Here is a 19,205-nt window from a genome sequence, read left to right as displayed (position 1 = left end):
ATACGTGGTACGTATATATTGAATGGAGTAAAAATTAGAATAAATTTTACAACAAAAAATTCGATGCATAAAAGAATCTGGGTATCTGTTATGTATCTTTTTATTATAATCAGAATAAATATTTTAAAAGTTATAAGGAGAGAAATAATACTTTTTATATATACTATTAAAGTGAACGGCGTCTTTTCTGAGGTCCGATTAATTATAATATTTAATTTAATGTCATCGATTTCAAGAAGCATCATTAACGAGAATTAATTAATTAAATAATCAGGGTCGAGGGTTGTTAATTAATTATAAGGACAGGGAAATCCAGCTAGCAAACTAAACTTTTCTTTTTTAGTGTATATAAAAAAATTGGCGAGTACGGCTAAATATTAGTATTCTTTTAATTAGATTTTTTTAAAATATTTTATTTTATAAATTTTGTTCGAGTACTTGTTAAGTTTTAGTTGGATTATAGTGTCGTTAGATCAGTGTAGGGTCGTTTGAATTTTATGAGACTTGTGGATATTTGTTTCATTTAATATGTGCAATTTGTTGTAATAAATATTTATTTTACTTAATGTAGATATCGAAGTATTTCTCGATTTATTAATATTGAGGTAATTTATACAATGGGTGTTTAAAACACAAAAAACCCACCAAACTTGTTATGTAAAGGGTTACAAACTTATATGTGAATGCCCTAAATTGACCAGATTTGGGCATACACCACCTGGGAATCACAAAAAGAGTTGCTGTCTGTTTTTCTCTATTCTTCTGCCAGCTGCTGCACTTTTCAAGAAGGGCTTACAACTCTCTCTCAAGAACAAATGAGCGAATTTCCCTTTCACAAAAATGAAGTCACCAAATCAGAGCATGAACCGAAAAAGGATCACTAATAATACAAACATAATGGCGCAAGAATAAAATACACAATCAGACTTCAGATACAAACAACATCGTAACGTGGGTTAGCAGCTATTATTGTGCATTGCATGAATATGTATTATGACTATTATAAAACCTAACAACTTGCACTTGTATTAATTAATTCTTTCATTTTTCCCGATGCGGCGAATGGACAAATCCCCTCTATTACAAGAGGACAGAAATGTTGATCTGGAATATTTTTTTTTAATGAGTAAAAAACAAGAAACGGGCTGCAGTATAATAATATGAATTCTCTCTGAGCGTGATCACAGGGTCAGCAACTCATAACTCTGTCAAAGTGTCAAAGAATTTAAAATCACTCAATATAATCAAGTTCTTGATAAAAATATTGATCTGAACTGACAATAACTATAAATATACACATATCGAAAATGTATAAATTAGATTCTCTATATTTCTTTTTCTTTCTTGGGGTGGGGTGGGGTGGGGTGGGGTGGGGAGGGGGTAATTTGGGACATGGAAAAATACAGTTAGGAGAGTGCAGTGTGTCTGGGAGTTAAGGGACCATGACTCATGGTCCAGTGGCATGTAATGCAAGAAAAGGTGATTGTCAAATTAGAAGAAACATTTGAGTATTTGATCTTATTTGGACACTTTGCTAATACGACCATAAAATAAGTTATTATATCACAACATGAATAATAGAGGCCATCATCACAACATTTTTACTCAGTCAATTGACATGATAACCCTCATTTCCAACGCCATGCGTACTAAATCACGCGTCTACCCCCCCCACCCCCTTCCCTTTTTTTTTCTTTTTTTATTGAGCAAAAAAAGTTCTCTATTTTTCAACTATCTTCAGAAGCAAATTAGTATCATGTACAATCTAAGCTGATTTTCCAAACTTGTGGTTTTTTTTTCCATTTTCTAATAAGATCAACTCCCATAAAAATAAAATATACCTCCCAAAATACATTATTTTATAAAGATGTATGGTAGTTTGGTCAGAAGTTGACCTATAATAAGTCGATCGAGAGTAAATATAATTTTTTGTTCAATTTTTTTTGCTAATTCGAACTGACAATAACTAAAAAAATACACATATCGAAAATGTATAAATTAGATTCTCTATATTTCTTTTTCTTTCTTGGGGTGGGGTGGGGTGGGGTGGGGTGGGGAGGGGGGGCTTAAATTTAATTTGGGACATGGAAAAATACAGTTAGGAGAGTGCAGTGTGTCTGGGAGTTAAGGGACCATGACTCATGGTCCAGTGGCATGTAATGCAAGAAAAGGTGATTGTCAAATTAGAAGAAACATTTGAGTATTTGATCTTATTTGGACACTTTGCTAATACGACCATAAAATAAGTTATTATATCACAACATGAATAATAGAGGCCATCATCACAACATTTTTACTCAGTCAATTGACATGATAACCCTCATTTCCAACGCCATGCGTACTAAATCACGCGTCCCCCCCCCCCACCCCCTTCCCTTTTTTTTTCTTTTTTTATTGAGCAAAAAAAGTTCTCTATTTTTCAACTATCTTCAGAAGCAAATTAGTATCATGTACAATCTAAGCTGATTTTCCAAACTTGTGGTTTTTTTTTCCATTTTCTAATAAGATCAACTCCCATAAAAATAAAATATACCTCCCAAAATACATTATTTTATAAAGATGTATGGTAGTTTGGTCAGAAGTTGACCTATAATAAGTCGATCGAGAGTAAATATAATTTTTTGTTCAATTTTTTTTGCTAATTCCAACAAATTTTGATTAATGAATGGAGTTTATTTATTAGATAAAAATAAATATTAAAATTATTAAATATAATTTTTGTAAATAATAAAAAAATTATAGATAATTATACCAAAATTTAAAAGAAAATTGGACGTAACAATTCCCTATTTCAATAGATGTTAATAGGTAGAGTGGAGTGAGAGACGTGAAGGAATGGCAGTCAACGTGGTTGGAAGCGTTAATTTAAAAAGAAAGAGTAGTGAAAGAGAAAAGTGATTGGCCATTGCAGCAAGTGAGCGGCTAATCAAACCCTCCTTTCTGCGAGTAGTGAAAGAGAAAAGTGATTGGCCATTGCAGCAAGTGAGCGGCTAATCAAACCCTCCCCTCCTTTCTGCTCCGAAAGGGTCAGTTAAGTCAGACACTGAAGAGCCGCCGATCATTCAACACTCCCACTCCCACTCCCATTCCCCAAATTAAACAAATAAAATTAAATTTCAAACTAATACATAAGTATTATATATGACATGTATACTGACACAAGAAGGAAGTTGAAGTTGTTGCTTCCAACTTTTCCACTTTTTGATTTATTGAATTGAATGAATGTGAGTATTCTAATTATAAACAGACCAATCAATCATTGAATACAAGAAAAGCTTTCTGTTGACGAGGAATTTTAATTCAGATCGAATTTGAAAGAATTCGAATAAATTATATGAAAAAAATAATATACTTATAATGTAATTGATGTATAGCTCATAAAAAATAATAAATTATATAAAAAGTATAATTGATTTGATTTGATCAAATTTAAATTGAATAAGAAAAAAAATTGGGTGATTGATTGACACTGTTGATTGTTTTGTTGCTGAGAAAAGGAAAGGGACTTGTCCAAATATAGTTTTTATTAGTTGAGTGTGGTGCATGTTGTGGGTGTATGGGCTGAATCTTGGAGTATTTTCAATTTTTCTAATATTTTTATATTTTGGGTTTTTGTGTGTGTAAGTTGAAAGTGAGGATACATAGAATCTTTCATTTTTAATTTTTATTTTTAAATGATATGTATTTATTTATTGCAAGTGAATATTCAGTCATGGGTAGTTACAGAGGAGATGACTTTGGCCAACTTGACTTATAGTAATTGTATTTTTCTTTATCATTTGTATCTTTAGTTGTTTGGTGACAATTATGGGTGGCAAGTCAGAGAACAATACCTATATTTATTGATTTGTAACTAAATTGGGTCGGATCCAACTGAATATTTATAATTTGTTCGAGTCACAATTAAAGTAGAGATATTGTGAATTACTCACCAATCGGACTTTTATTAAATAATTTTACGGGAACAAACCAATCATATTGATCGTAGAGTATTGCTGATAAATAAAAAATTATATATCAAAGATTGAGAGACGTAATATTGGTATATTTTCTGTAAAAGATTTCTCAACATGATTTTTTTTTTCCCTCGGAAATTTCCTTGCAAAGTTGAAATTGGGAGAATCAATATACTTTTAGTTTGAAACAAACGTGTTATTACAAAACAACCTTTTCCTTAGTCAAACTTTTTCCAAGTATAAATAATCATTTTTGCCCACTGATACAATTCCTGGAAGTAACCCATAGAGTTTACCCGAGAGTAAGATGTTGATTGAATTATTTACTATTACGTTTGGACTTTTTCTTTTTTTTTTTAGTGGAAAAAATATTAAATTATAAAAAAAAAACGAAAGAATGACGGGAATCACTCGGAAACAATGAATATGTACTTGCAAGATATTTATTTATTAATTAATATACTTGTTTTTTTTTTATTTGGTATGTACACGATAATCAACTACGTAGCTTGAGGAATATTTATATATATTTAGAAGCAAAAAAAAAAAATAAAAATGATGGAATATAGTTTTTTTATTTATGCAATTTACATCACTTTTCTTTTTCATCTCTAGAAACTTATATTCAAAGAATATTATTTTGGATTTGTTCATTTAATTGTTTTTACGAACCAAATTCGGCAAACAAAAGAAGGAATTAGATACCACACTTTTAAAAAACATTGATTAAGATCTTTCTCGATGGATACCCATATAAATAATAAATAATAATTTATTGATATAGACTAAAATATACATTTATTTTTTATTTTATGCAATTAAAATTTATTAATTATATGTGAATGTTTGAACGACTTATAAGCTCAAATTCGCGTCCCCCTCTTAATGAGACGTGTTTTTAACATAAAATTATGAATTTTTATCTTCCCCTTAATATTAATTGTAAACTTTAACCGCTAGCTTTTAAAATAAAACTGGTTCGAAGTTCATATATGAAAGTCAGTTGGAGAGGATCGGAAACCTTTTTGGTCTTCCAAGATTGTCGGAAAGCGATTGGTGCTTGTTGATATGATATGATAAGATAATGAACAGGACTTATCAACTGGAAATGCGATCTTTGGTGGTTGGGATTGACTAGTGAGACTTGGGACACCTACTACCTAGCACCATTGAATTAGTAGTTGGCGCATCATTCACCAAAACACGTTTTCCTCTTTGCAATGTTTGGCTTTTCGTACTCATACTACACCCTCCCCTCAATCATTATTATACAAGAACCAAGCTCAAAAACCTCATGGAAAGATGAACAACTTCCTCTGTTCAGAGCACATGGACCAAGATCAGGATGATGTAATCTGAATATAGGACGTTTGATCATCTTTAATGTGATCAGAACTTTCGTATGTATTGCCACCAACCACATGATCCCACAAACTTAAATGCAAAGTATAGGATAACTATGGAATCGATGAATCTTGTGCATAAATCATGAATTGAGCACAACAGCAATGCCAAAGGGACAGCCTTAAGAAGGTTGATTGTATTCAATATGGTCAAAGTGAAACTCAACAGAGACGCACAACGCGTTAATCCACCAGTTTTCTCTTCCAAATATGGATTGACGCTGCTGATGTTACACGCCGGAGAAAGAACCAAATGCGATGTTGCCATGTTGAAAAGGGCCCAAAAAGCAAACAGACCACGACACTTCAATTCCAAAGGAAATGATTGAGAAAATGGTAACGCGTCAAGTCATTCTAGATTTCAGTGTCAAAGAGACGGATTGTCAGATCAGAAACCATCCTTCGAGCGAAAGGAATATAACTTAAACTGTACCTGCAATGGCCCATGTGGTGGTGCAAGTGAAAAGCTTATAGTAAAGAACACAGAAGTTTGGAGCAGGGATTGGGTTGAAGCCTTAAATTGCATAATAATTCAGTTTACTGCTGAAGAAATACATAAATTTTCAACGCATGGAACAATTTTTATGGGATCCTTTTCATACTATTCAGATTTAGAATGTCGAAAGGCATATACTAGTGAGATATGGTTCAAGTTCTCTGAATATACCTTTGCTGGAGTTACTGGAATTCACTGAGAGCGGATATGTTTCAACCTATGTGCATACACACGTATTTATGTATAGACATGAATATACTCACACACATGCATGTATTCATGCTCATATACGTGTCTTCTATAAAAATATGTTCAGTTGATTCAGTCACCAGAAATACTAATTTTGGGAAGTGTAACTGCATTGGTTCCTTGAGATTTTATCAAATTGACAAACTCTCAAATAATTATATAAAGTGCATTCTACAGAAAACACAAGACAGATCAGAAACTTACCAAATTAGGGCACAGATTTCGCATATGATCGCAATAATGGTAAGAATCTTACTGTGGATCTGCAACATATTAAATGAACCACTTTGTAAAACACAATCCGATACACAAGCATGCAAATTCATTTTTTAAAACAAGAAACCCTGAGATGCATCTGTATAGTAACCGAACAAGGAGTTTATGCGATGGAAAATTGGGTTAGCCCTAGTATGACTTGGAAACAGTAGAACTAATTTTAGATAGCAGACTTATATAAAACCCCATAAGCAGAAATACAATAAAAATCTAATATGCAGGAAAGAAGGGTGTAAGTGTCTGCATCAGCCATTGAGTTTGTCCGGAACTTCTTATGGAGTGCTATGAAGATTTCAGTATGTTCAGTTTCAGGGTCAGCAGCAAAATAAGTCAATCTTCAAATGTAATAACCTGATCAAAGGCCTGTATTTTTTATATTGACAGCATGGAATTGAATTGCTTTATATTATCACTTTTCTTCTTAATTAAGAGTGATGAGATATGTGTTACTGCCCCGTGAGGTCCATCTCTATGAAATTATCCATAAGGTTCTATCTCTGTGAAATTCAGGTAAAATAAGAAGGTTCATAGAGATGTCAGGGCAATATCTAGGACGTGGTTGATTAAAGGAAAATCATTGTGCTCTCCATATATGTTTTGGTTATTCCCCAAGAAGAAACAAAGAAAATATATGCTATTTCAACAGTTACTGTCCAAAAAGCTCCCACTTCGCCAAAAGCCATCAAGCATACACCTCTTTCTAGGGCATAATTTTCAATTTCCGTTATAATATTCAGAAACTTACCAAAAGAGCACAAACAAGAGCCAGAACGACGCACCCAACATAGATTGCTGTAGCATAGACTCGGACAGGATCAAGCATCATTCTTAGCTGTTGCCCAGGTCCAATGAGGAAAGCTGTGCTGCCAAATAGATAACCGAACTCAGAAACTCAGGAAGCAAATGCAAGAGAAAAGCATATGTCCACTCAACGAACAAAAAAGCTGATTTTAGAAGCATAATGTAGCACTATTTCCATGTGACTTCAAATAAAACTCTCTCTCTCTCACACACACACACCAAAAAAAAAAAAAAATTCTTGTTATTTTTCTCTGCTGCTACTCCTAAATTTCATTAGTCTGGATACGAGGAGAGCCCTAAAATGAACAAAGCAAGGGAATCAAAAAGGCTAAAGACCACAAAAGTAAAGAGAGGTCTACATTATCAGCCCAACTGCGCAAGTATATACCTTCCAACCGCCAGCATGTTGCCAAACGTAAATAATAAAGCAAATTTGATGGGCTTTGCAAAAACAATCAGTGACTGCAAAGAACAGTGAGAAAAAGAAAGATCATCAATACTCTCCCAGAAACGCATTCAATAATTTCGCAAAGAGAATGTAAAAAATTCAGCTGGATTCGATTACGATTACCAAAAACAGTATCCATCATGATTTTTTGAAAATAAAAAATTGAACAATTCAAAGTGGGATTTTCTTACCAGGAACATACAAACAAGCCCCGCGAGCAAACAAGCGGCGAACCCATAAATACTCTGCTCATATGAAGGAGAAAAGCAACAAGGTACGTGAAATCACAGTGGGTTTTCAGTAAAGATTTAATCTTTGAACCAATACACGACGGTAAAAAAGTAAGTTAAATTCATGATTTCATACCTGTACAGGAGAGAGAGAACATAGACCTTCAGTCTCCTCAAGCAAATTGTCTTGCTGCTCTTCATCTGAACCTTGGATGAACTTCCACATTCTGTTGATTTCTCAGTCTTGTTATGGTATCATCAGATCACCTTTCGCATTGCTGTTTGGCTAAGCCAAAAGTCAATTGAAAAGTTGGGGTGCTTTTGTAATAAAAGGAAATAATGCGTCTAATAGGATAAATATGTAATTAAGGAAAAACCCCTCAAAATAAAGATATAATCCGAATAAGCCCAAAATAAAAACTTTATCTGTGCAATTTGGCCCAGTATCAAATAGTTGATCCCGGAGGGTTGAAACGACACCGTAAGCGGTCGCATTTTACCCCCTTCCCCCTCCGCAAAACCTCTTGAAATCAAAAACCCTCGGTCGCGGAGGTCTTCCACTGAAGACAGAGGGGAAAAGAGAGAGAAGAGAAGAAAACATGTCGTCGACGCTGCTGGAGGTGACTCGTGCGTCGCACGAGGAAGTGGAGCGGCTTGAGCGCCTCATCGTGAAGGATCTCCAGTCCGACCCGCCGACCAACAAAGACCGGCTCTACCAGAGTCACCGCGTTCGCAATATGATCGAACAAATCACCTCCACCACTCACAAACTGGTGTGGTTTCAATGTGTTTCTGCACAGTTTCTGTATATCTTGTATAATTTGGTGATGAATTTGTCGTAAATGTTTTTTCTTTAACGTGTCTTTATATTTTGCTTTTTGGTTAATAGATTGAAATTTACGAAGATAAAGACAATGCTAGGAAGGATGAGATTGCGGCGCTCGGTGGACAGAGTTCGACATCAGCGAATGTTAACGTTTTTAGTGCATTTTATGATAGATTAAAAGAGGTACGTAATTTTAGGGTTTCTTTTGTTATTTGATAATATTTCATGTTGTTCTGATGAATTTCGGTGCAATGTATTGGATTGTGCAGATTCGTGAGTACCATAGACGGCATCCAGCTGCACGATATGTTGTTGACACGAATGATGAGTATGAACAGCTTCTCAAAGAGGAGCCAGTCATTGAGTTTACTGGGGAGGTAAACTTCTCTTTCACACACACGGAATACACAAAATGCATGTACACGCCATAGAAGGGTTGGAGTAATTCAGGAGTTGAGTTTGCATTTGAAAAGACAAAAGGAGTTTGCTTATCAGACGGAAGTTTAGATTTTGGGAACTAGTGCAATTAGAGAGCAGAGGAGTGAACTAAGGATTAGTTTGAGATATGTGTTTCTTTCTTTTCTATTGTTCAACTATGAGAAATGAAGATTCTTGCCCCCAACTTGGATGTTGCTTATATGCGGTGTTTGAAGACATACTTGCCCCTTGCTTAAATTTGATTTTTTGACTGTGGTTTGGATCACTAGAAAGTTTAAAACTATTGTTTTATAAACTGCTGGTGCTTGATTATTTTGGTCCACCAGTAAAGAGGAGTTTGTTTGCTGCAAAATTCTATTAAAACTGGTTCATTTGCTGCAAAATTCTATTAAAATTGGTTCCTCTCCAAGTGCTCCATGTATGGATTAAATTGAGATATTTGTTACAGATGGTTAAATATATTCTACTCATCAAGTACTTGGGCATGGTGCTGTACTGCTGTTGATGCATAATATGATCATGTAGGCATGGCAAGGAAAGTTTTGATCAGTTTTCAGACAATTGTCAGCTTCTTTTTCTTTCTGAAAGGGGAATTGTCTTCTGCATGGGATTTTTTTTATATTCATTTAGTGATTTTGTGAGCAAGTAGACTTGTGCTTATAACATCATTGAAATGATTGGCGATTTGGTTTCAGGAAGCATTTGGACGGTACCTTGATTTACATGAACTATATAATGATTACATCAACTCCAAGTTTGGGAAGCAAATTGAGTACTCTGCTTATCTTGATGTATTTTCGGATCCAGGGAGGATATCCCGCAAATTGAAGTTGACTAGGTAAAGTTATTATTTGTAACACTCTGTAGGATATTGTTAAATATGAGTTTGATGCAAAAGGCTTGTGGTCCGTATTGGTCCTTACTCAAATGGTACGGGGTTAAGATTGTTAGTTACTCTTTAATGATTCACGCATCCTATTTCTCTCTTGTTTAAACAGGCAATATCGGGAATATATGCAAAAACTTCTGGAATATCTTGTATACTATTTTGAGCGCACAGAACCTTTGCAAGATCTTGACAGAATATTTTCGAAGGTACCTCTAAAATGCATTTGATCCGTCCTTTGTTGTTCTTTGTTTTTCTTCACCTTGACTGCTGGGATAATATATCCTCTTTTGTATTGGGCCTCTGCATTTCCCTTTGAGTCTGATAAACTGAGTGGCCAAAAATTTGACTTATGCTATCTCTGCGCTCAGAATGAGTCATTTATTTTCCTATTACCTTTCATGTTTGAAACATTTAAGCATTGCCTAATTCCTAATGGGCTAACGTTTTGGTTGATTCAGTTTGTGGTTTTATTAATTGTATTAAGTTTCTCAGAAAACATTCTATCTGGCAGGTAATTGCTGAATTTGAAGAGCAATGGAGCAATGGGCTCGTAGAAGGATGGAAAAATGAGAACCATGAAGATGGGAATGTCCAACAACAGGATGCAATTGTTGATCTTGATTATTATAGTACTGTTGAGGAGCTAATGGAACTAGGACCTGAGAAGTTAAAGGAGGTATTGCTGGAAACTTTGGAAGCATTTTTAAGTAATATCTTCGTATATATGTTAAATAATTAGATTGTACTCCAAAGAGCTTTTCCTTTGTCTAAATTGATGCCATGCTGTTTTAGAAGGATTTAGTTGGGTTTCTTTTATCTTCGGAATGGAAAATTGTATGCACCAGGAAAATGGGATTGAAGAAAAGAATTTGATATATCGGTCAAAAAGTACACATACATCCCAAGTAATGCTTTTAAAAATAGGCAGAAACAAGGAACTGGTTGGTTGAATAAATGAAGTGATAGAGATGCTTCATTATGCTATGGTCTTGTGCTGTTGTTCCTCCTCCCCCCAAATTGTCATTTTATAATTATCTTAAATAAATCAACTGTCTTAGCGTATTTTCTTCCTGTTTCATGATGTCTTGCCTGCGAATTGATAATTTTTAGTTTATAATGAGCATTTCATTATCTGGCTTATGATTATGTGATTGAGTCATACCCTGCTTTCTAGGCGTTAGCTGCACTTGGTCTAAAAACAGGAGGTACTGTACAACAGCGTGCCGAGAGGCTTTTTCTTACAAAGGTGAGTGTTAAGCATGTTTTTATGTGATTTTCATTGTCAAAATCTTGCTGCTATTTTTCTGTTGAACCTTTGTTTCCTTATTCTATAAGCAGATCTACCCTCCTCTTGCCAATCAGTCTTTTTTTACTTCCTTTTCTGGTTGTGCGTGTAACTATGATTCTTATGCATGTGTACTTACTCTGTGTTATATCTACTTGATTAAATAAAGTGCATCCATATGAAATCTAGATCCTCTCTGAACTCTGTTAGTTCTATTCTTGCGGGAGATTGAACAGAACTCAACTGAAGAATCTTTGTCTCTAAACTTAGGGGATCGAATGAACAGATTAGATGCTACTTTTATTCACAAATGAGATAACGTGCAACTGTTTCCTTTTACTTTGCTGAAGTTTGTGCATGCCATTATCTTGTGAATTTTCTTTTATCGCAGCACACGCCTCTTGAAAAATTGGATAGAAAACATTTTGCTAAAGGCTCACGTGGACCTGAACAAAATGGTGGTACAATCACCCTACAATCCAGTGAAGATGCAAAAGAGATTGCCTTGATGGAAGCAAAAGTGGAGAAGTTGTGTGATCTGTTGCATGAAGTAAGCTACTACTGTCTCCACATGACCCTTACCCCTTTATGTTCTCCTGTTTCTTCATTTCCTGTTGCAGTCCCACTTCTTGTCCATCTGTTTTCTGTCTTTCTTCTTACTGTATCTATTTTACAAATTCATCTAGCTTTTCTGTCATAGTGTGACCGACTATGGAAGGCACACTTTCAGGAGCAGTAACTTTTAATTCCTGGTTTCTTGACTTTCTGCAGACAATTGTGCGGACAAAAGAGAATATTGAGAAGAAACACGCCTTGACATATGATGAAATTGTACAAGAACGCGAAGAGGTACTATTTTCAAACTCCGCAAATTCCTACCTATAAGTAACAATTAAATAGAAGCAGCAAAAGTAACTCTCAGCATCATCCATGGGGTAGTGCAAGAGGTAAACTGCCTAATGCAGTGATCAAATGGTTCAACTCTATGTACATGCATAAGTAAGTTATATTAGTGCCTTCGGCTATTGTTAGAAGGTCTTTTCCATTCAGTATTTTAGAAGAACTGTGGTCCGGTTGCTTCTGTATTGACGGTATATATATCTGTCTCTTTTTGAATTCTACTATCAGGACGAGGTGCAACCCGAGTCTGAAAGTGATGATGAGGATCAGCAGATATACAATCCCCTAAAGTTACCCATGGGTTGGGATGGAAAGCCTATACCCTACTGGTTGTATAAGCTTCACGGGCTTGGTCAGGTAATAATAATTCATTAATTGACCTTCATAATCATTGACCATGCGAATAAGTGTTCATGAAATATAACTGCAGAAGTAACAAGTTGAACATACAATTTGATACAATTATTCCAGTGATTTTGATTGCAATAAATATATTGAATGTCTATCGCATGATTTATTAACAATTGGTCTTCCATAAAAACATGTGGCATTTGTGCATAAAATAACTTGTTATGAGTTTTGGTGGTGAAAATGTGTGTATCGTTATTTATTTTTGCATTGTAGGCTGAGACTGTTATGGGGCATGGATTATGTCCACAGTTATTATTTGTTCACGAGCTGTCTACTGACACTGCGGTACTTGTGTGATGAGCTTGGTATATTTTACTCACTTGGTCAATAACTTGTGAACGTTGTCAGGAGTTCAAATGTGAGATATGTGGGAACCACAGTTACTGGGGCCGCAGAGCCTATGAGCGCCATTTCAAGGAATGGAGACACCAACATGGGATGCGATGTCTTGGGATTCCTAATACCAAGAATTTTAATGAAATAACGTCAATTGAGGTATATTTTCCATATTCTCTATCCTCTTATCCGATAACCTTTTCCTTTCCTTGATTGTATTCCTGGTGGGTGTTGCATGCAAAGAATGATGTCTGAACTCTGCAAACAATCGGTGATATTCTAATTAGTTGGTGTTACTTATGCCTTAAAATACATAACAACAGGAAGCAAAACAACTTTGGGAGAAAATACAAGAAAAGCAAGGACTAAACAAATGGCGGCCAGATCTTGAAGAAGAGTACGAAGACCAAGAGGGCAACATTTATAACAAGAAGACTTATACTGATCTACAACGTCAGGGTTTAATTTAAAAAGGCAACTACCTATTGCACCTCCGGACTTCTTCATGGATTTAATGGTATGTTCTTACCGAAGAACCATCTAAAATTTTCTATCAGTGCCACGGGCAATGAGTGAAGGTTGTTCAATCTTTTCAGGAGAAATGTCCCCAAACTCTTGTGTAAGAGGCTGTGGTGCTCTAACTCGGGTATTGGCTTTTTACTGTATGTATGGTTCTGCATTCTGTAAGCACAAATACCAGAGGAGCAGCGTATAGTCCTATTGGATTAGAAATTACCTGCCTAGGCTGCATTTTATCCAGAAAAAGAATGAAGAGGGGGAGCATGTAATTTTACTTGTGTTCTGTGGCACAATATCCACATGAAATTGTGTTGTTGCCTGTTAGCAGCTACTAGCAGTTAAATTTTCATTTGTTGTGTCATGTACCCATCATAATTCAGTTTTGCAGGTTACTTTTGAACTTTTTATGGCTAGCAGGCTGGTCTTCGTTTATTGTCTATGAATGCGTTTATTTGATATGATAACTTGAAAATTCTCATATCCCTGTAACCTAGAAAGTGATATTTGGATGTACAGATGCAACGCACTTGGTTCATCTGACACCTTGGGGTGTAAATATAGGTTGAAGGAAACAACCACCAGTGGGGAATACCCTTTGTAACCCTGACTTTTGTTGATCTGAAAAATTGGATGAGCCAATTCTGAAAGTAGTTGGGTTGAGAAGAATTTTCAGCCATCTTTAGCTGTAGCAACGGCGAGCAAACTAGTGTCAAGTATAAACAATGGAGATGTGCACTTGTCAGTATAAATAATGGGGTAAGATCGCTTTATCAACAACCTAACGTTATACAAATCATATACAAGAGGAGAGGTTTATAAGCAACTTTCATTCACAAGGGACGTCCCTTGTGAACAACAGGGCAGAACCGTTCACACTTCGAAGGACAAGCAACCTGGAATCTAAATATGTCCCACAGACAATTTTCGACAGATCAAATAATTCAGGCGGAACTTGCATTCTCACTTCCTGGATGACATTCTTCGCAGTTTTGACATCTGTAGTTAATGGCTCATCTAAACTCATTGCAATCTCAACATCACTAGAAACAAGTTTAGCAACAGGTAGGCTTGAAGGGAATTCCTTTATGGGAATGAACTTTCCCCACTTCTTGTTAGACAATTTCTCAAGGATTGAATCCCTTACATCTGGTGAGGCTGAATTTATCCTGGTGGTCGATTCCTCCTTTATGTACAATCGTCTCCCAGCTCTCAACTTGAAAAGAGATTTAACTTGTAGTTTTCCACCTGTTCCAGCTTTGTCATGAGCCCAATCTTCACCAGGCAAAACTGTGAAGCCGATCTCTGATTCTATAGAAAAAGCTACTTCTGGTTTTGAAAGCTTCGTTATTCTTAAGTGAACATTGCCAATGAGGACTCTGATTGAAGGCTGCCGGAGGGTCAGTCCTATATGCCGGCCTGTGCTATATAGAAGTCGCCATTTGCCAGGGAGTAATTGCAGCCAATGCTGAATACCATATACGGGGTAAATTATAGATACCGCAGCAGACCAAAGAAAAATGTAGGTCCAAGAAGAAGAAAAGCATTGACAGTACTGACATAATATAGGAAGAGAAATTTCTTACCCTTGGTTTTGAATGAGGATTTAACATCTCCATTAGCTCAATGAAATGTGCAATTCTTCGCCGCTGAAACACAAAAAATTTATAAAGAGGTTACTATAAATTGCCTGATAGAAGAATTCAACAAGGAATGTCTAAAGAATAAAACTGTGTGAATTGTAGCTATAAAACAAAGTTTTCTAGCAACTGGGGAAAAAGAAAATCATACTGGATACACTAGATACGTGCAAATGTGCAGTTTGCACACTGAAAACACTCCAGCCAAAGTGATAATTGATTTCTTCTTGCCATATATCTCCTATTAATTGGTCTTCTCTAAGAAATTCTCTCAGTCTGGTGTCAGGAAATTAACGTGCAATAACTTGTGTACTAAAGCAACCCGCTCATTGATAGTTTATGGCTAGAAGAATTGAGTTTGTAACACATTTTACCCTACTTGTCCTTCGTTACGATAAGGAATGGTTTGTCAATTGGTCAGGAAAAATTGGAAAGACATAGTAAGATACCCAAAAGCTTCAAGTTTGGATCTGTCAACATGAGAATGGAATATAAAAGATTCTCCATGTGTACCAGAACCTATAATACAAGATAAAATCGGAATTTCCTCAAGGTAACTCAGCCTATCAGATTATTTTGGGCAGAAAATTGACATGAGTTAGAGAGACAAGAATTCCATAAAACCTGCTGCTTGGCATAAATGTATTCCTCTGTGATACGAACAGCAGTAGAACCCAGGCTCCATCTGATCATGTCCATTGTTGGATCTACACGCCACTTTGGTCCACACAGGAAAGGATGCCTCAGAGCATCTAAACAACTGAGGAAGCACAAAGTCTGAATTAATCAAGGAAAAGAGTTTGGATTCATGTTCTGGATGCATTGCATTCAGCATTATGGAGACTAGCTCGAATAAGGTTTCAATTGGCATCTCCATTTGATACATATATGAAGAAATTTGACTTTTATTTAGAGCGAGGCCGTAATATCATTTAGCTACCTTATTCTTTCTGAAGGTTTGGTTGCAAGAAGTAAGGAGAGCAAGTTCCAACCTGCACCCCAGTTTTTATCAAGTATCTGCAAGAGATTTTGTGCATCAGCACATCTTGCTGGATTTGGGCCCAACAAGTAGCTACGTCTGAGAAGAAAAAAGTTACTCACTTGGAATCCTACATTTTTAAGAGAAGAGTTTCTACTGACAATATTGATCAGAAACTCACGCAAGCATGCAGGGTCATTTCCCTGGAAGCCACAAAATGACAAGTAAGAAAAAGAGAGGGAAAGAAATAGAGATAGGATAAGATACTTCAGCCAAAAGCAAATGCTTTCAATACGTATGGATCTGGAATTACCTTGGAGAGAAATGCTTTGAACTTAGCGAAAATTGTTCGATCCATAAGGTCCCTCAAAACCAATTTGGCCATGATAAATCCAACACATCTTGCAAATACAATCATAGAGGGATCTCATGAATGCATAGTGATAGATCTAAGCAAGATAAGATGTATTACAAAACTGAATATGATACCTCATGTCAAACGCAATCATCATTTTTCGCCTATCCATGTTGCTGTCCAGTTTTCCATCATATGGACTGCAATCATGAAAATCGGCAGCATTTCCTAATATGCCAACCTAAGGTAGCAGTGGCAAGCATAAGAACAGAGAGGGGTTTACTGATAATAGAATTATGAAATTGTTCTGCATAGATCAGAAAATATAAGATGTACGTAAAGTGGACAATAACATATCTGATGTCTTACTAAAAGATTAATCTCATAGACGTGTATGCTCACATTCCATTTAATGACACAAGTAATAGAACTAACTTTGATATGTCTATCCACAGCGCTGATATGCAAATTTTCAAGTTTCAACTCTGTATGGGCAAGTCCATGGCTGTGCAAGTAATTCACCTGGTGCCAAAAAAATTAGAAACACTGTAACCATCAATCTTATCAAAGAAAAATATTATATAGCATATAGGGGATAATAATAGGGAAGAGATCATACCCCAATCAACAGATCTCGCATTAAAATTCGAATAAGGCGTAATTGTCTAGAAATTGCCGGTCCTCCCACTGTGTCATCTCCAACTCTCCTGACAGACTCCTCATCCAATGCAAGAGTAGCTTCCAGAGTTGGTAGCCAATCTGATTGTTGAAGCCAATGCCTCAAAGAAGAACTACCATGATACTGCATTAAAAATTCAGATCCTCAGTTAATCTTTGAAATAATATCTGCTTCAATCATTACCCTAAGTTATGAACATGAAAAATCACTCATCATAAGTGACTGGGTCCAGTACAGAACACCTGTTGAGTCTCTTTAACAGTGGATGATATTGACCAACAAAACAAAATGAAAATAACGTCAGCCATTCAGGAATGACGTGAGCAAGCAACCTACTCCATGAACTAGAGTAAATGGACTGCCGGTTGTGGATGAGCACACGTAGCCATGAACTTGCATTGAGTAAGAATGGTACAATAATCTACGATGTGCTAGTCTTTTCAACACCTAAAACAAAATTCCAATAAAACAATAAATTCAGACAGGGATCAATGATTTCAGTAAGCAGCACAACAATATCACCATTACATACTTCTATCGCCCGTTTTCCCCTACGCTTAGCCTGAGTGCTAACCAGCCGTCGAAGCACAACTCTCGTACCAAACAATGGACTGCATTACTAGAAAGAAAGTAGTATTAAAAGTTTGAAGTCTCTCATGATATTTCATCAATGACCAGCTAGGGTGAATTCATAAATCGAAACAAACCTGCTAGCTTCCTTCACTGTGGCTTCATATACCACCTCGTCGCTCTGCATCCCAACGCAGTCCAAGCATAGCAACCACAACCAGACCATACCATCATTAATAAATAAGAACTCCACCACACAACACCAATAGCATGAGAAAAGAGCAAACTTGCAATAAACTATCACATACCCTATCTCCAAGGCCAATGCTAACACGATCATGAATCTTGAAGTCCGACATCTTAAACTTCATCACATGGCTAAAATCATCATCATCCTCCGAGCAACTTACACTAGCATTCTCCTCAGATTCTAATTCGCGAGTTGGCCTTTGGATCGAAGCAAAGCACTTGATACTCGAAGTTTGCTTCCCAAGGCAATTATCTATTGAGACCACAGACAAACCTCTTCGTCGTTTCGACAAATTGCTACAACTTGATAATTTCAAAAACGTCACCTCAACAAAATCAAAAGATGAAGTCGAGCATACTCCGATAGATAGCGCCATCACAATCCGAACAACAACAATTCATTTATCGATTCAATTCTCATAAACTGCATATCAAAACATATTAAGCCGAATCAGTCAAACTCTTGGTAGAAATCACACTGTTACATACTAAAATAACCAGAAAAACCGTAGAATAGAATGTTGAATTCATTATTCTGCTGAAATGCATAGCTCCCTAATTTTGTGACACTAAAAATCAAAGTCAAAATCAATCTAATCTCATGTCACCGACGTCATAACCCCAGATATTACCACAAAAATTAAGCTACATTAATGACTTCTCGCACACGATCGCACCGAAAACCACAAAAATATCTCCAAAAAAATAAAAATAAAATCTGTATTTTGCTGGTATTATTAGCCAGGTTCAGGAGAGAGAATTTTGTAGGTGCTCACCGCAGTCAGGCTCCGAACAAGAATTGGAGGAAAGGAGTGAAAATAAAAAGAGAAGAGGCGTGTGAGAGTTGCGTGTAAGAAAGCGGTTGAAGCGTTGCGACATGAGCCCCCAGCATGTCTTCGTCCGCCCGCCTTCATTATTTAATAAATATCTCCCTTCACTGGTCTCTGGCTCTACTACAACTGCACGAACCGGAAAGTACTCAACTGTGGATAACAATTCCCAAATTATCTATAAAAAGACACCTTCCACTTGCAAATTGCGGTACATCATATAACTGGACTAATTTTTTATATATATACTAATATAAAATAAAACATGTATAATAACACTCGACGGTTTGTGACATTATGGAAATTGATCTTCTTTTATTCTCCCCCAAAATATGATGGGCTTGTTTATATAATAATAGCAACTTAATTAAAGAAAACTAATTTACATTTAATGAAATTATCTGTATATTAAAAGTACTCAGTTTAGGATACATGTTACTATT

At 35.9% G+C, this 19,205-nt stretch overlaps 3 protein-coding genes across 6 annotated transcripts; 1 reads left to right on the top strand and 2 right to left on the bottom strand.

Annotated features, from left to right (window-relative positions):
* Positions 5,411-8,206, bottom strand: LOC105160367 (vesicle transport protein SFT2B). The gene is made up of 6 exons (XM_011077701.2): positions 7,996-8,206; positions 7,821-7,874; positions 7,570-7,643; positions 7,126-7,243; positions 6,309-6,367; positions 5,411-5,792 (listed from the first exon to the last, which is right to left on the bottom strand). Exons 1-6 carry the CDS (start codon positions 8,083-8,085, stop codon positions 5,714-5,716), a joined length of 474 nt encoding a protein of 157 aa, XP_011076003.1. The 5' UTR covers positions 8,086-8,206; the 3' UTR covers positions 5,411-5,713.
* Positions 8,329-13,900, top strand: LOC105160368 (splicing factor SF3a60 homolog). Its single transcript, XM_011077702.2, has 13 exons — positions 8,329-8,632; positions 8,749-8,868; positions 8,955-9,062; positions 9,819-9,961; positions 10,122-10,218; positions 10,524-10,688; positions 11,187-11,258; positions 11,689-11,847; positions 12,069-12,146; positions 12,426-12,554; positions 12,957-13,103; positions 13,268-13,461; positions 13,541-13,900. Exons 1-12 carry the CDS (start codon positions 8,459-8,461, stop codon positions 13,412-13,414), a joined length of 1,539 nt encoding a protein of 512 aa, XP_011076004.1. The 5' UTR covers positions 8,329-8,458; the 3' UTR covers positions 13,415-13,461; positions 13,541-13,900.
* On the bottom strand, positions 14,200-18,866 carry LOC105160366 (probable plastid-lipid-associated protein 14, chloroplastic). 4 transcript variants are annotated; one of them, XM_020693076.1, is made up of 14 exons: positions 18,709-18,866; positions 17,992-18,356; positions 17,821-17,864; positions 17,646-17,724; positions 17,450-17,560; positions 17,054-17,236; positions 16,804-16,956; positions 16,569-16,675; positions 16,393-16,480; positions 16,202-16,282; positions 16,041-16,117; positions 15,725-15,860; positions 15,047-15,109; positions 14,200-14,928 (listed from the first exon to the last, which is right to left on the bottom strand). In XM_020693076.1, exons 2-14 carry the CDS (start codon positions 18,307-18,309, stop codon positions 14,290-14,292), a joined length of 2,079 nt encoding a protein of 692 aa, XP_020548735.1. In that variant the 5' UTR covers positions 18,310-18,356; positions 18,709-18,866; the 3' UTR covers positions 14,200-14,289. The 4 variants fall into 4 exon arrangements, with proteins under 4 accessions (XP_020548735.1, XP_020548737.1, XP_011076000.1 ...); XM_020693078.1 differs by having other exon boundaries at positions 16,214-16,282; XM_011077698.2 differs by having other exon boundaries at positions 16,870-16,956; positions 18,709-18,865.

Source organism: Sesamum indicum, linkage group LG4, assembly GCF_000512975.1.
Source record: "Sesamum indicum cultivar Zhongzhi No. 13 linkage group LG4, S_indicum_v1.0, whole genome shotgun sequence".
Lineage (NCBI taxonomy): Eukaryota > Viridiplantae > Streptophyta > Magnoliopsida > Lamiales > Pedaliaceae > Sesamum > Sesamum indicum.
Note: the sequence above shows the minus strand (reverse complement) of the source record. Positions and strands in the feature narration are given on the sequence as shown.